This window comes from Macaca fascicularis, chromosome 2, assembly GCF_037993035.2.
Source record: "Macaca fascicularis isolate 582-1 chromosome 2, T2T-MFA8v1.1".
NCBI classification, from domain to species: domain Eukaryota; kingdom Metazoa; phylum Chordata; class Mammalia; order Primates; family Cercopithecidae; genus Macaca; species Macaca fascicularis.
Window position 1 is genome coordinate 177344747 of NC_088376.1, and position 16407 is coordinate 177361153.

Consider the following 16407-nt stretch of genomic DNA (forward strand, 5'->3'; position numbering starts at 1 on the left):
GACCATTTTGTGTTTGTAGTGTTAAGTCAATGAAACATGGAAATGTAGCATTTTCTAATTTTTTAAAATGTGTATGTGCATGTGTATGTGTATTTGCATTTGTGCATATGTGTTTGTGTTAGGGTGAGGGGAAGATGAGAGAAGAGATATGGAAACTGTAGAAACAGGAACACCACAGAAGCGTTTGAATAACTTACAAGAGAACTGTGGCCTTTAATTATATTTTCTTTCCACGTGGTATTAGGCATGGTGTAAAATGATGTGATTAACATTACCTGTGCCTCAGATGAAAGATGTAACAGTTGCAAATAGGTATATCCTCAAAGTGTTTTGGAATAGAACATGATTGATCAGTGAAATATTCTTAGCTTATATAAGAGACATATATTAAAGGTATTTCATTGAAAATGGTTGCTTAGTGGGTTGGGCTATATTCATTATGTATTTCTTATATGAAAATAATTTCTACATTCTAAGTGTCCTAAAAACAACATAATATTTTGGAAATAATGAAGTAATATGTTATCGATATGTTACATAAAAAGGAAACATCCAAATGTATGTTTGAATATAGAAAAAGTTGATTAAATATCCTTAAATGCAATTAAAACTTGTATATTTAAGATAATAAAGTTTCTGTTTAAATTCAGTTATCTTTATCCTGACGGGAGGAGTTATAATCCTGATTTAACTGGATTATGTGAACCTACACCTCATGACCATATAAAAGTTACACAGGTAAGGATAATTTCTAGAAAAGTATAATTAAATAAGTATCCATAATGCCTTCTAAATAAATAAGACTCTCATACAGTAGTTAAAATCATGCACAAGTATTTAATACAACATATACTTAAGGAATTAGAAGAGTGTTTAAAGAGAAATTATATTACTTTCTTAGATTTTTTGATACAAATTTATGCTGTTAGAATTCTTGCTTTCCATATAGTATTGGCATTTATATGGGGGAAATAAATAAATCCATGAGCAGGTAGGTGGATGTAAGGAGAGAGCCATAGTTTAGAAAGCTCCCAAAAAAAAGATTAGAATAATCATATGCCTTAGATTTTAGAGTCAAATAGATAATTGAAGCCTGTTGAAGATAACAGTTATGTTTTTCTAAATCCATTGCTAGCAACCTCATAGATTTTGAATGGGAATGTAAGTCGGTAAAACCTTTCTTGAGAGTGATATTCAGTAATTATAAAAATCTAAGTGAAAATATCTTTTCACTTTAGAATCTATATATGTAATAGATCCCATATATATCACTTACACACACACACAAAAACCTGTACAACAGATATTTACTGTAATTTTTTTTCTAAAAGTAAAAAGTTACAAAATACTAAGAAGTTTAGTAATAGATTAAATAGGCTACTATTCTCATACTGTATTGTGTGAAGTCATCAACAGGAGGGAGGTAGCTCTACATACTCACATGGGAACTTCTGCATCTTGTACTATAAAATAATTCCATTTATGTAAAGTACAAGTAGGTAACATTTCATTTGGTAAAGTTACATTATGTATGTTCAACTTCTGTAAGGAAATACATAATTAATTGCTGTATGTGAACATGTGAGTATACTTTTTAAAAGATCAAAAAAAACCACCAAACTGGCAAAAGGATTTAACTGAGGAGGTAACAGGGATTGAGCAATCAGGGAGGGGATGAAGGGAGAATTTGAGTATTTTTTTATTTTACATTCAGTCTGGTTTTAAAATATTTTATATTTGAGACATGTTCATACCTTGTGTAATAAATAATAAAAATCTGAGGGAAAAAAACAAGAGAATTACTGCTTTTTTTAAGATAGTAGATAATGATTTGCCTTATAATTATCCAAGTTTCAGTTCCTGTGGTCTTTACATTACTATGTGAGACATACACGTTGACATTTATATGTACATATTGTACATGTACATTTAATAAGCGATTGCCTTTTTCTTTTCTTTTTTTGAGATGGAGTCTTGCTCTGTCGCCCAGGCTGGAGTGCAGTGGCGCCATCTCGCCTCACTGAAAGCTCTGCCTCCTGGGTTTGCACCGTTCTCCTGACTCAGCCTGAGTAGCTGGGACTACAGGCGCCCGCCACCGTGCCCGGCTAATTTTCTGTATTTTTTAGTAGAGATGGAGTTTTACCGTGTTTGCCAGGATGGCCTCGATCTCCCAACCTCGTGATCCGCCTGCCTCAGCCTCCCAAAGTGCTGGGATTACAGGCGTGAGCCATTTTCTTTCATTTTTTTTTTCTGAGACAGAGTTTTGCTTTTGTTGCCCAGGCTGGAGTGCAGTGGCGCAATCTCGGCTCACCACAACCTCCGCCCTCTGGGTTCAAGCAGTTCTCTTGCCTCAGCCTCCCAAGTAGCTGGCATTACAGGCACCCGCCACCACATCAGCTAATTTTTGAATTTTTAGTAGAGACGGGGTTTCTCTGTGTTGGTCAGGCTGGTCTCGAACCCCTGACCTCAGGTGATCCACCTGCCTCTCTCTCCCAAAGTGCTGGGATTACAGGCGTGAGCCACCGTGCCCGGCTATGATTGCCATTTTAAATTTAATATGTGATTGCCGTTTTAAAAGTTATGTAGTGATCCCGTATTTTCAAATATGTGTGAAAGGGATACGTAGGAAAGACAGTTCCTCTTTATAAAGCCATTAAAAAAATAAACCTTTGGAAGTAATAACATTCCCTTAAATTACTCATACATACTCTTATTGTTTAGGTTGCACTGAGGTCTGTATCTGTGATTTTAGCCTAATGTAATTTTTTTTATAATTGCGTATTTGTCCTTTAGACAGTCATAACCAGTATCAATACTTACCTATTTTTTCAGGGACATCAGCAATTTATAACTTACTTTGAATTACTTTAGTTTTATTTCTTTTCCATTTTTATGCATTCTCTCTTGTCTCTTTCCTTAAGTTCCCCATAAAATTTTTGTATATTCACGCATCATAGTAGACACAGTTTATATGTGTGTACCTGCATGTACATGCATATGTATCCACGTGTGTTTATGTGTATATATATTTTTTTCTCACCAGGATTATAGTATATTTTAGTAGGCTGTGGACTAAATATTGTTATTTATTTATCCTACTCAGTGCCAGGCACATTGTAGTCACTTACCGAACTAAAAGTTGCTTTATTTACCCAAATATTGGTTTCATAATTCCTTTTCTTTGTATTCCTAACTTTTTTTATATATTTTTTTCGAATTTACCAATTTATTTGTATCTTTGTCACAAAGATATTTTCAGTATTTGAATTTTGAAAATTTTACTGTGTCAAATGTTTTGAATTTTGAAAATTTTACTGTCAAATGTTTTAAGCTAAAAGCCTAATCAATCAAGAACACGGCAGTTTTAATAAAATGGTTTTTGGTTACTGATGTGATTTGTTTTCTTGACAGTGTTAGGGAAAGAGTATGCACTTTTTAGTCAGAGACTTCATTTAGAGTTTGAAGCAAACAATTTAAACTTATTAAGCCCCAGGCCTAACTTTTGTTAAGTTCAATATATCTTCTTATGCTTTGGCGATTAAGTGACATAGTAAGTGTGGACCACAGTGCCTGGCATACAGGAAATGCTTGGTAAATATTTGTCACTTTTCTCTTCCCTTCTGGGATTTCTAAAGATAGTGAAACAAAAAATAATGTTTAGCCAGGTATCCTTTTTTTTTTTTTTTCAATTTGACAGTTAAATTATATGAGCATGTGGCATTTATAAAAAAGATAAAATCATTTTATATTCCTATTTTAAAACCATAGATTTTGTCTTTTGAGTCACCATGACTATTGAAGCAAGTCCTTTCCTAAAGGAACCTTAAATAATATGAATAATTAAGAAGCATATAAGATAGATGATAAAAGTTCAAACCTTTTTAGAATGGATTTTGTAGACCAAATTGTGATTATCAATTCAAAACATGTCTCAGATGGTAACAAAATTCTGAGAAGATCAATTGTGAGATATTTACTGTGTGTCATTTCATTTGGGAAAATTTGATACTAACAATTCATGCTGGAAATACATTAATGCTACTTTCCTTCCCCCTCCCCCAAATTCCAGGAACAATATGAATTATATTGTGAAATGGGCTCCACTTTTCAGCTCTGTAAGATTTGTGCAGAGAATGACAAAGATGTCAAGATTGAGCCTTGTGGGCATTTGATGTGCACCTCTTGCCTTACGGCATGGCAGGTATAATCATTAACAACCTGGATGTCTGTCTTATGTGTCCTACTAGTATTTTTCTTTTCAGTTTTCTTCTTAATGGCTTAGGAAGTAATGCTGATAAGTGCTTTATTTTAAATGATTGTGTAGACATTTTGTATGTTTGAGTTGCTTTATATAATTTGATTTTAACTATCTTATATTTTGTTTCTTTTAAATATGTAACTTAATTTTATTAGTCATCAGTAGTTGTACTTCTATAGTACCATGGATTTCAGGATGTTCACTTGTAGATATTACCAACTAAATATATTTATGCCATTTATTCATAGATTCAGTTTGTAGTAGGTCAGTTTCCAAAGGCAAGTAAATCTTAGTAGATAAATCTTATTTTGATATTTTCAAGCAAACTTCCTTTTCTCCTGAGGAGTTATGGTTCCTGTCTCATATGCTCCGTAGTGCTGAAATTGGAGAATCAAGACAGGAAGTATCTCCAAATACTTACAGTTCCCACAGAAACAGGCATTAAAGTTTCCTATTTACTGAAGCATAATCTCAGGAAAATTGCCTTCCCATTTGTAGCAGGCATTCAATAAATATAAATTGATTTGATGTTTTATAGGAAGGTCTGGAGAATAACTGGTTTTCCCAAGGACATTCTTTTATTTCTTCATCTGTAACGAAGATTGGGGATTTTAAAAATGGATCTTTGGACAGATTTCCAGTTTTGAGTATTTGGAGAAGTCATGGAATATTTTGATCAAGCCATTTTGAAACTGCTGTTTGACATAGTTACGTTGAAGCTAGAAGCATATTTATAGGGTTTAGAAAGCAAATAATTAAATTTTCTAGCCTTTAAAAAAATTTTCAGTGAAGCATGTAGTTGACATTCCTACCCTATTTCTGGGCCCTTTCAGTCCTTGATTTTCTTTGTCCAACCCTGTACCTCTGCATGACTTGAGGAAGGATGGACATTGAGGTTCATGGAAGGGGGCTGACAGACTCGCCTGCCAAGCTCCTTACTTAGTAATAAAATATAATGATTTTCCCATTTTCATAGTCATAAAAGGGCCTGCTGCTTCTTTTGTGAAAAACTTTTTTTTAATGGATGAAGAAAAGAGGAAGAATTAGGAAATGAATTACAGGTGATTTATATTTTCGAAGTCCTTTCTGAATGCCCAGAGATCTTTGCTACCTCAGGAACATTGTTCAAAATCCCTATACTTCTCTCCTTCGATATGAATTTGGCTTCTGTTTTGTTTTAGGTTTTTATTTCCTCTCCCTTATTTCTTTTTATCCCTTCATGATGTTGATGAATTTTGCATATTACAGGGAGATGTTGGAGGAGATCATTCTCAACATAGATACTTGATTTCTATTTAAATTTTGTTAACAGTAATAATTCTGCAAACTTAGCAGTGCCTTTTAAAAACTACATTCAATAAATTTAGATATGTTGGTAGAAGACAAAATTGCAGGTTTATTTCAAATGTGTCAGTAGGAGGTATTATAGAGATAGTGACTTAGTGATAGATTGTCTGTAATTGGACTACTTAGGACTGGTGTACCTGATAATGATTCAGTGTTTCAGGATACATATTAAACTAACAAAGAAAACAAATGGTATTTGTCACCATTCTTTGCCTTCAGTATGGTAGTGTGGTTTTTACAGGTGCATAGAAACTAAAAGCCTTGCATTTCTCCCTGAAGAAAATCAGAATAATAGCCTGATACAAATTCCTAACACTGCCTCCGTGCAAGGCTTCTGTATTTCACCCATTTTTCTCCAGGCTTCAGTCTTAAAACATACACATGCATACATGTTGCAAGACTTCCCATCTGTAACTCAATACTGTGCTTAGTATTTGGGGGTTAAGTTGGTTAAAAGTCAGAAGCTAGGGCTGGCACGGTGGCTCGCGCCTGTAATCCCAGCACTTAGGGAGGCCGAGGCGGGCGGATCACAAGGTCAGGAGATCGAGACCATCCTGGCTAACATGGTGAAACCCTGTCTCTACTAAAAATACAAAAAAATTAGTCGGGCGCGGTGGCGGGCGCCTGTAGTCACAGCTACTTGGGAGGCGGAGGCAGGAGAATGGCGTGAACCCGGGAGGCGGAGCTTGCAGTGAGCAGAGATCGCGCCACTGCACTCCAGCCTGGGGGACAGAGTGAGACTCCGTCTCAAAAAAAAAAGTCAGAAGCTGCTATTAGTTTGACAGAAACATTTGTTTAGTAAAATGTTTTGTTTAAAGCATCATACAAAATAGTTGTTTACTGGCGGGGCATGGCAGCTCACACCTTTAAATCCCAGTACTTTTGGAGGCGGAGGCAGGAAGATCCCTTGAGCCCAGGAGTTCAAGAACAGCCTGGACAACATAGGGAGACCCCATTTCCATAAAAAAATAAAAATAAAAATAAAAACACAACAAACAGTTGTTTATCTTGCAGCCCAGGGTGAGTAGAAAAGTATGGCTGAATATAAAGCAACAAATATTTTATTTATTTTACTTTCTATATACTTCTTAAAAGAAAGTTTATTTATTCTTAGTAAATAAATACTGCCTTCAGTAAGTCCTATCTTAACATTGTCAGTAGATTCCTGGAAACTGCAACTTTGAGCAAAGTGACATACTGTAAGCTGTAGGAACCTTAACTCTTGTTTCTATCAATTAGCCTATGGTAAAATGGATTTCATCATACAATAAGTTGTTTCACTTAAAGTCTCAATTTCCAGTAACTGATTAACAATATTAATTGAGGACTTAACTGTATTTATTTGTTAGGTTTGTGAACTATTTGCAATAGGTCCATTATGTGCAAAAGGGATAGGAATATTTCCCAGTTATCATTCTGTATTATTAATGCTGTGTCCTTTACATCGCCACAACATTTCTGTGTGTTACTGTGCATTCTCCAGATTGGTGTAGTTCCTCTTGCTTGTTGCTTATCAATTCCTTGAATTATTTCATGACTTTTTATATTGACCTAATGACCTTATATGAAGATATATTCAGTAATGTTGGTAAGTTGTTAACATTTACTATTTCTCTTTTTCACTCTGAGCTGCTTCTCAGTTTTGCTTTAGAAATTGAGGAAGTACATAAATGTCAAGCTCTGAAAATTGTGTTTAGCTAAAATGTTTAAAGTTATGTGAGACAGTAATAATAAAGTAGTTTACTAAGTAAAGTAGTAACAAAAATGACACATTCAAAACTATTCAGAAGGCTGAAATAATAACATTTATGTTACTAGACACTAATGTTGTTATCTTAATCTGATCATTGAATTTTGCACCTAAATTAATGAAAAATATTCAAACCTTTATTTTCAGTACTATTTTTGAATTCTCCTCACACAAAGCAGCTCATCATTAATAAGCATCCTCCTGATACATTTTGTATATGTCTCTGTAAGCTCTTACCTCATTATGTTCATGTTGTAAATATTTCCATATTTATGTATTTCCTTTCTAGAATGTAGATTACTTTACCTACTTTAGAATCTCTCTCTGCTAGCATGTTATCTGCACATTGGTCATTACTCAGTAAATACTTATAGATTGCATGCTAGGTAATGTAAAAGAAAAGGAAATCTAAAAGTACATTAAATAAAAAGACAGTATTGTAGATTGATTGTGACAAGCTCTTACAATACTTTTCTGAGAAGTATTTATGATCTTTTCAAAGACCTTTTATCATGTTCAGTATCTGAGAGCGAATCCTAGAAATTCTAAGGCTTAGTTCCCTTTGTTCCATTCACTAGCTATTGTGTGATTTCCTTAACTTTTTACCTTGTGATTTTTTCCAACCATTTTTGAACCATGTTATTTTACTTTTATTGTTTGCAGTACTACCAGCACTAACACAGAAGCAATAAGACTGCATTTTTATTGCTTTTTTGCACCAAAAAAATATATATATGCACAGTAATCCCCGGTTCATGTTTTCTCTACCCCTAAAGAAAATTGTTCTTAGGTCAGTAATTCTAAGTTGATATTTCACAGTCTCTGTATCTCAGTGGGATCTTACTGGTCAAAGGAAGTTTCAACTTTTGAACATTTCTACTTTTGGATAATCTAAATATTTTTACATTTAGATATAGGCTTCACATAGTAGTGCTTCCTGCCGACTGGCATATCTGTTTTGGCAGCTTTTGTATTATTGCATGAACAGCAACGTTTGTTGATCATTTAAACGTGTTATTGCAAAATGCCTCTGGTATTTAATAAAAATAAAAGTCTTATAAAGTTAATCTAGTGAAAGCACAGTTGTAAAACAGATATGCTGAAGGTCTCGTATCTGTAATCTCACCTAGCTGCTCGCTTGACTTAACCTAATTGATAGTAAATGTATCAGTAAGAAGAACAAAATTATAGCACACTTCATAGTTGCGCAGAATATTGCCAAAAGTGGTATCTAAGCTTGTAGATACATAGAGAAATGTTCTCAAGGTATGAGGTCTCTGGACTTAAGAGTAAAATAACTTATGTTTCTCTTTTTCTATTTTTTCCTCATTCAAAAATGGTACTTTAAAGACACTGTTTTTGTTTTATATGATTAAATTTGCAAGCTTAACTGTGTGCAGGAAGAATTTGTTATTTTGCTTCTTCCTCTTACTGGTTTGGTAGAAGCAAACCAAGATTGTTTCAACTATCATTTTCCATTTATTTATTTATTTAGGAAACATTCTTTGAGCAGCTGCAACATCCCATGTTCTGTCCTATGCTCTGAACTAAGAAGAAGTCTGAGACACAATCCTTAGCTTCAAGAAGTTAAAGTTAAAATTAAACCTGAAATTTCTATTGAGGGGCATGATATTAATAATTACTTGAAATGAGTATCCTGTTGTCGTTCAAATTTAATTATGGCTGCTAGACATTTTTTGTTACTTTCTACTACGTTGGTTGGGCATGCTGATATGAAAATGATTTTAAAGGCTGCATGTCTGCCAGGAAGCTATGATAAATCAGTTAGAATCCAATAGGAAATATTAAACCCTGACCATTAATCATACTATGCTCAGCAGTGCGCATTTTTAGCAAGTCATTCTTCACCAACTTTTCCTTCCATCTGAGGCCCTACTTTGGTTTAATTGAAATTCGTTAGAGACTTAAATTTTATGTAATTAACAGAAAACTTAAGAAATGCACAGTAGCTGTGTCAGTTGTTACAGGCTGCAAGTGGTTACTCTTTAATTGCTGTCATAATGGCCCATTAGTCATGCCTCTGAAGAGGTGTCAGATGCTTTTTTCTCTTTCTGAAACATCTGTGTTATTTAATAAATTGAATAAGCGAACAGAGTTTGCACAGAATACTAAATAAGTTGAATAATCACCTTTCTAGAGACATTCTTTGAAGTAATGTTACTCTGTGTGCAACACTTCCGTGCTACCCTTGGTAATAAAACTTGGAGAGCTGTCTTTCATGTCCACGTGTTAATGGGATATTAACAAAACGTTAATCATCTCAACCTTGACCATCTTCCTTTGTGAGGCAGCATATTATGCAGCAGGGATTCTGCAGCATTACCATGTAAGGTTAAAAGTTAAGGAATTGTTTTCATTCTGTGCTTATTTCAGGAATCTAGAAAATGGCTTTTGATTTGTAGTTCTTGAAGAGGTCCTTCACATCCCTTGTAAGTTGTATTCCTAGGTATTTTATTCTCTTTGTAGCAGTTGTGAATGGGAGTTCACTCGTGATTTGGCTCTCTGTTTGTCTATTATTGGTGCATAGGAATGCTTGTTATTTTTGCACATAGATTTTATATCCTGAGACTTTGCTGAAGCTGTTTATCAGCTTAAAGAGATTTTGGGCTGAGATGATGGGGTTTTCTAAATATACAGAGAGGACATAAAGAAATGGACAAACATTACATGCTCATGGATAGGAAGAATCAGTATCACGAAAATGGCCATAATGCCCAAAGTAATTTATAGATTCAATGCTATCCTCGTCAAACTACCATTGACTCTTCACACACTTAGAAAAACTACTTTAAATTGCATATGGAACCAAAAAAAAAAAAAACTCATATAGCCAAGACAATCCTAAGAAAAAAGAAAAAAGCTGGAGGCATCATGCTACGTGACTTCAAACTATACTACAAGGCTACAGTAATCAAAACAGCATGGTACTGGTACCAAAACAGAGATATAGACCAATGGAGCAGAACAGATGCCTCAGAAATAACGCCACACATCTACAACCATCTGATCTTTGATAAACCTGACAACAACAAGCAATATGGAAAGGATTCCCTATTTAATAAATGGTGTTGGAAAAACTGGCTAGCCATATGCAGAAAACTGAAACTGGACCTCTTCCTTACACCTTATACAAAAATTAACTCAAGATGGATTAAAGACTTGAATGTAAGACCTAAAACCATAAAAACCCTAGAAGAAAACGTAAGCAATACCATTCAGGACATAGGCATGGACAAAGACTTCATGACTAAAACACCAAAAGCAATGGCAACAAAAGCCAAAATAGACAAATTGGATCTAATTAAACTAAAGAGCTTCTGTACAGCAAAAGAAACTATCATCAGAGTGAACAGACAACCTACAGAATGGGAGAAAATTTTTGCAATCTATCCATCTGACAAAGGGCTAATATCCAGAATCTACAAGGAACTTAAACACATTTATAAGAAAAAAAAAAAAATTCAAAAAATGGGCAAAGGATGTGAACAGACACTTCTCAAAAGAAGACATAAAATTTATGCAGCCAACAAACATATGAAAAAAAAAGCTCATCATCACTTGTCATTAGAGAAATGCAAATCAAAACCACAATGAGATACCATCTCACACCAGTTAGAATGGCGATCATTAAAAAGTCAGGAAACAGCAGATGCTGGAGAGCATGTGGAGAAATAGGAATGCTTTTACACTGTTGGTGGGAGTGTAAATTAGTTCAACCATTGTGGAAGATGGTATGGCGATTCCTCAAGGATCTAGAGTCAGAAATACCATTTGATTCAGCACTCCCATTACTGGGTATGTACTCAAAGGATTATAAATCATTGTACTATAAAGACACATGCACATGTGTGTTTATTGCAGCACTGTTCACAATATCAAAGACTTGGAACCAACTCAAATGTCCATCAGTGATAGACTGGATAAAGAAAATGTGGCACATATACACCATGGAATACTATGCAGCCATAAAAAAGGATGAGTTCATGTCCTTTGCAGGGACATGGATGAAGCTGGAAACCATCATCTCAGCAAACTAACACAAGAACAGAAAAACAAACACCGCATGTTCTCACTCATAAGTGGGAGTTGAACAGTGAGAACACATGGAGCCAGGGAGGGGAACATCACACACCAGGATCTGTCAGGGGCTGCGGGGCAAGGGGAGGGATAGCATTAGGAGAAATACCTAATGTGTGATGGGTTGATGGGTGCAGCTAACCACCATGGCATGTGTATACCTGTGTAACAAACCTGCATGTTCTGCACATGTATCCCAGAACTTTTAAAGTATAATAAAAGAAAAAAAAAAAGGAAAGTGACTTTTGAGCTCCTGAATGGAAAAAACTCCAAACTGTGTTCTTCATATCTTCCTTCAAAAATAAAAAATGGATATCTTTATCAGTTGGATATGCAGCTATGTTTTGAATTACTGCCAAGGACTTTAATTCAATTAAACGTAAAATTAGTTTTCCTGTGGTTATTCTTCCTGTATATTGTTTGATATAATTTAAAAGAAAGATATCAGAGTATTCAAAATAGTAATTCACCAAAAATCAATAAACTCTGATTTTAATATGGAATATGATTAAGGAGATTTCTAGATGTTCCATATGTAGAGAGTGTTGTTGGGAAAAAGTATATAGTTTTCTGAGAGAGGTGAGAAACAAGCTCAAATGATCACTTTTAAAGCAATAAGAAATAATATTTGGCTAGGCATGCTTGCTCACACCTGTAATCTCAGCACTTTGGGAAGCCTAGATGGGTGGATCACGTGAGGTCAGCAGTTTAAGACCAGCCTAGCCAACATGGCAAACCCTGTTTCTACTAAAAATACCAAATAACTGGACATGGTGGCAGGAGCCTGTAATCCCAGCAGCTTGGGAGGCTGAGGCACAGGTGAATGGCTTGAACCTTAGAGGCGGAGGTTTCAGTGAGCTGAGATCACGGCACTGCACCCCAGCCTAGGTAACAGAGCAAGATTCTGTCTCAAAAGATTAAAAAAACGATAAAATAAATCTTTTACTCTATCTTCCTTCAAAGGCAACCGGTCTTCAACGGTCTTCAAATTTCTAGCCTCAATGAAATTTTGTAACTTAGGTGCTACAAATAGAAAATAATACTTGCCTTTACGAGTGTTTTAAATTGGCACTTTTGTCTCTAACCACCTGTTGTGTCTTTCGTGTAAATGTGATTAAATGTTAGAGCTTCCCTTTCACATTGGGAGTAATAAAGAAGCTGCCAGAGTTGTCCAAATACATTATAGTAACATTATGAACTAGAGTGATACACTAGAAAAGGAAAGGAAATGATGGATATGATAAAATCTAGCAGAATAAGTACTTGAAAGTCTAATGATTAAATTAGATGGATGCTCACTCTGTTGTAAAGTGTGTGGACAGTAACAGATACTGGCACTTTGGAAACATTTTCAGTTGACTCCAGCATGGATCTTTTATAGATGATGTTAAAGTTGACACCATTTTTAAAAAGTGTTTAGAATGTGGACTCATTCTAAATGACCAGCTCATTCTAGACCAACTTCATGCATTAAAATTTTAAATTGGATTCAAGCAACAAATGTTTAAAACAAAAAGCTTTTACTATGTAAAAACATATCCTCAGAAATGGTATAATTATTCAGATACATTTTACGTCTTCCTGTTAAAGAGCTGAAACTTTTCAATTAGAGCCAACAGAATATTCATTGATTTTAGTAGTTTTTTTAATTTTGAAATTTGCAATTTAAGCAAAATAGTTTTAAATTTTTTACATTTGTGATTGATCAGTAGTAGCAACTGGCTGTTTTTCACCTTTATTTTAACCTTGGCTATGAATCTGAGATTGAAAAACCACTACATGCTGATCCTATAGTGTAGTGTTGAAATGATTAGACTCTTGAAATAGACCCCCTTGTTGTGATTTCCTACTTAGTATTGCTTGCTATGTGACCTTCATCAAACCAGTAAACCCATTTTTCTTGTTGGTAAAAGGGGGAACAACAATTGTACCTACCTTATAGGATTAAATGAATTAATATTTAGAGAGTGCTTACAACAGTACCTAGAATTTTAGTTATTACTGTTTCTAATAAAGTACTTAGGAGATATCTCATATTTCCAATTACGATTAATCTATGCACACTGATAATTCTGCAGGTTTTAAGTTGTATTCATTTCATTACAAAATGGAATTCGTATAGAGATATGAGTTTTTTCAAATGTTAAGATATGTTTCCTTAGTTTTCTTATTGTATTTATTCTTGAGACTATTTTTATACTAATTATGCCAACTGGAATTTTTATAGCACTTTATAAAGCTTTAAAATAATTTATCTCACTTTATGGTGTCTCTAAATGTGCATTATCTCATTTGTACCCTGTATGTAAGATGCAATGAATTGCCCGGGGTCACACAGCTGTAATTGGGGAAGGTAGAAGTCCAGTCCAAGTATCCTAATTCAGAGTATCTGTGCTTCTTTTCTGATTCACTATGCAGGCTTTTATGGGCCTCCCAAATCAGAACTAGAAGAGTCTAGATTCACCAATGTCTTTTTCCCTTGTTCATCATAAAATAAACCAGAACCAAAGATCTCTCCCACTCTGGGGCATTTTGTCTAAGATTACTATTAACTATCCTTCTTTATTCTTTCATTCGTTCTTTCAGCCAGGAATTACTGAGTTTCTGTGGGAGATACTGTGCTTTGAAAATTCTTGGTATGGATCCAACCTATTCTCAGTGCATTTATAGACATACAATTTTTCCAGTTATAATTGCTATGTTTTAAAAAAGATTTGTGGCAGCCTCATAGCTACATGAAATACAGCAAGGTAACATATATTAGAAGTTATTGATAAAGGAAAAAATACACACATGCATATGCATACACATACAGTAAAAATATAAAATGCACTCCAAAATGAGACTTAGGAGGCCCTATGTATATACCCTACAGCCCTTGGTGTATGTTATATATGTGGGAAGGCATAAAATGATTGACCTTAAGTCAAAGTATGCCTCTAATGATCAGGCTGAAAGCAAATAAATTACACTATATATAATGCTATCTTGAAAAACATTTAAAAGAAGGTATTTAAGATATAGTATGTCTATCTTAGCAATACTTAAGCAGAGTATGGAAGGTGATTGATACATGATGGTGATGAGATGGTACTAACTATTCATTTGGGTTTTTACATGGCGTATTTGTGGAGAATGGAGTATTATGAAGGTTTAAATTGTTTTTATATTTGTTTGTCATTGTTTTTTATCTGAGTTTACCCAAAGTTATATTTTTAAGTAATTTCACTGACTTACAGTATTAATGGTTGAGATGTGAGTCTGAATTATTTTACTATATTACGAGAAATGACAGAATTGTGTTTCAGCTGTGTATTGTATTCACTGATAACTTATGTATCCTTTTGCTTAGAAGTATTTCTTATTTGAGGAAGTGAAACCTACTGAGTCATTTAAATAGACGGAGTCCTCAGTACTTCCTCTTAACATTCACGGAATGGTGGGAACTAGAAAATGAGTTATTTATTGGTCTTTCTTTTCCATTAACACATATTATTTGATATTGCATTAAGTATACATTGACAGAAACATTATTTTAATTATTGTATTAAAGACATTTTTCATGTGTATTTAATCAACCATCTGACAGAAACTAGGGCAGAGTAACCAAAGTATCATTTGAGACTTTGTCGTTAGACATAATTTGCATGTGACAGTAGTCTATTTATAAAGTGTGATGAAGTCATATTAGAGTAAGTACCATTAGAGACACATTCAGTGTGATCTGTGTTTGCAAATCAAAATTAGTGTTCATTGGAGCTGTTTGTTGATCTGATGAGTAATGTACACTCTCAACAACAAAACTGAAGAGAAGATGTATTTTGTGATATCTGCTCTTATAATAGGTACTCTTAACACACATCGGTAATTTGTATAACATTAAACTTTCAAGTAGCATAGAGAAAAATCTAAATTCAGTTTTAGATGAATAGTTCTGTTTTTTCTTGTGCTATAAAGACACAATTATTGCCTTTCACCTCCTCCAGCTTCAAAACTCAGTATTTTCAGTTGCCTCTTATAAGGAAATAGATCACATAAACTAGAAGTCATCCTTAACCAGAGCGATATGTGAGTTAACCCTGGAGGTTCAAAGAGAAACTTACGTAGCCTAATAGTGTGGCTTGCACATTCTATGCACTATACTAAAAAATAACGTGACTTTCATGATTTTGATTGGGTGGAATAATTTTTAGTTATGATAATTGTACTGGAATTAGATCTTTAAAAAGTTCTTGGTTTTTAGTTATGATACTATAATATTTACCAATGAATTTATATGATGTGTAGGAGATACTTCAAAATGATCTAAGAGTGGAAGGAACAAGAGAACATATAGATAAAACTGGATCGAGGATGAATTGATAATTGTTGAAGTCAGGTGATAGGTACTTAGAAATTTATTATAGTTTTCCCTCAAATTTTATGTGTATCTGAGATTTTCTATAATAATTTTTTTAAACGTATGAGTAAATTAAGCGACTACGTAGGTCTCAAAGTACTGCTTTCCGTTCTTCATGTGTTAAAGACAGAGGGACCATCAGATCTTCAGATCTTGCTTTCTTTTTTTTTTTTCTTTTTTTTATTTTTTTGGCACAGGGTCTTACCCTGACACCCAGTCTGAGGGCAGTCACGCTATCGTAGCTTACTGCAGCCTCAAACTCCTGGTCTCAAGCGAAGCCCCCAGCTCAGCCTCCCAACCAGCTGGGACTTCAGGTGTGTACCACAACACCTGGCTAATTTTTTAAACATTTATTTTTTGTGGAGACAAGGTCTTGCTATGTTGCCCAGGCTGGCACAGCTTGCTGTTAAATAAAACTGTCTTTTTGAAATTGTCTTCTGTAAATCTGTAAAAGTATTCCACTATAGGTACGTAATATGGATCCCTTTTGACTTTTATAACAAGGGGAGTTTTGCCTGGATGATAACATATATTGAATATGACTTCAAATTTAAT

At 34.3% G+C, this 16407-nt stretch overlaps 1 protein-coding gene across 8 annotated transcripts in view; it reads left to right on the forward strand.

Annotated features, from left to right (window-relative positions):
* Nucleotides 1–16407, forward strand: part of CBLB (Cbl proto-oncogene B) — a 214374-nt gene that overhangs the window by 131161 nt on the left and 66806 nt on the right. For all 8 annotated transcript variants that reach the window (XM_005548241.4, XM_005548244.4, XM_005548242.4 and 5 more), the window contains 2 exons: nucleotides 651–738; nucleotides 4070–4201. In XM_005548241.4, coding sequence (XP_005548298.3) covers nucleotides 651–738; nucleotides 4070–4201 — 220 coding nt within the window. The remainder of the gene's footprint in view (nucleotides 1–650; nucleotides 739–4069; nucleotides 4202–16407) is intronic.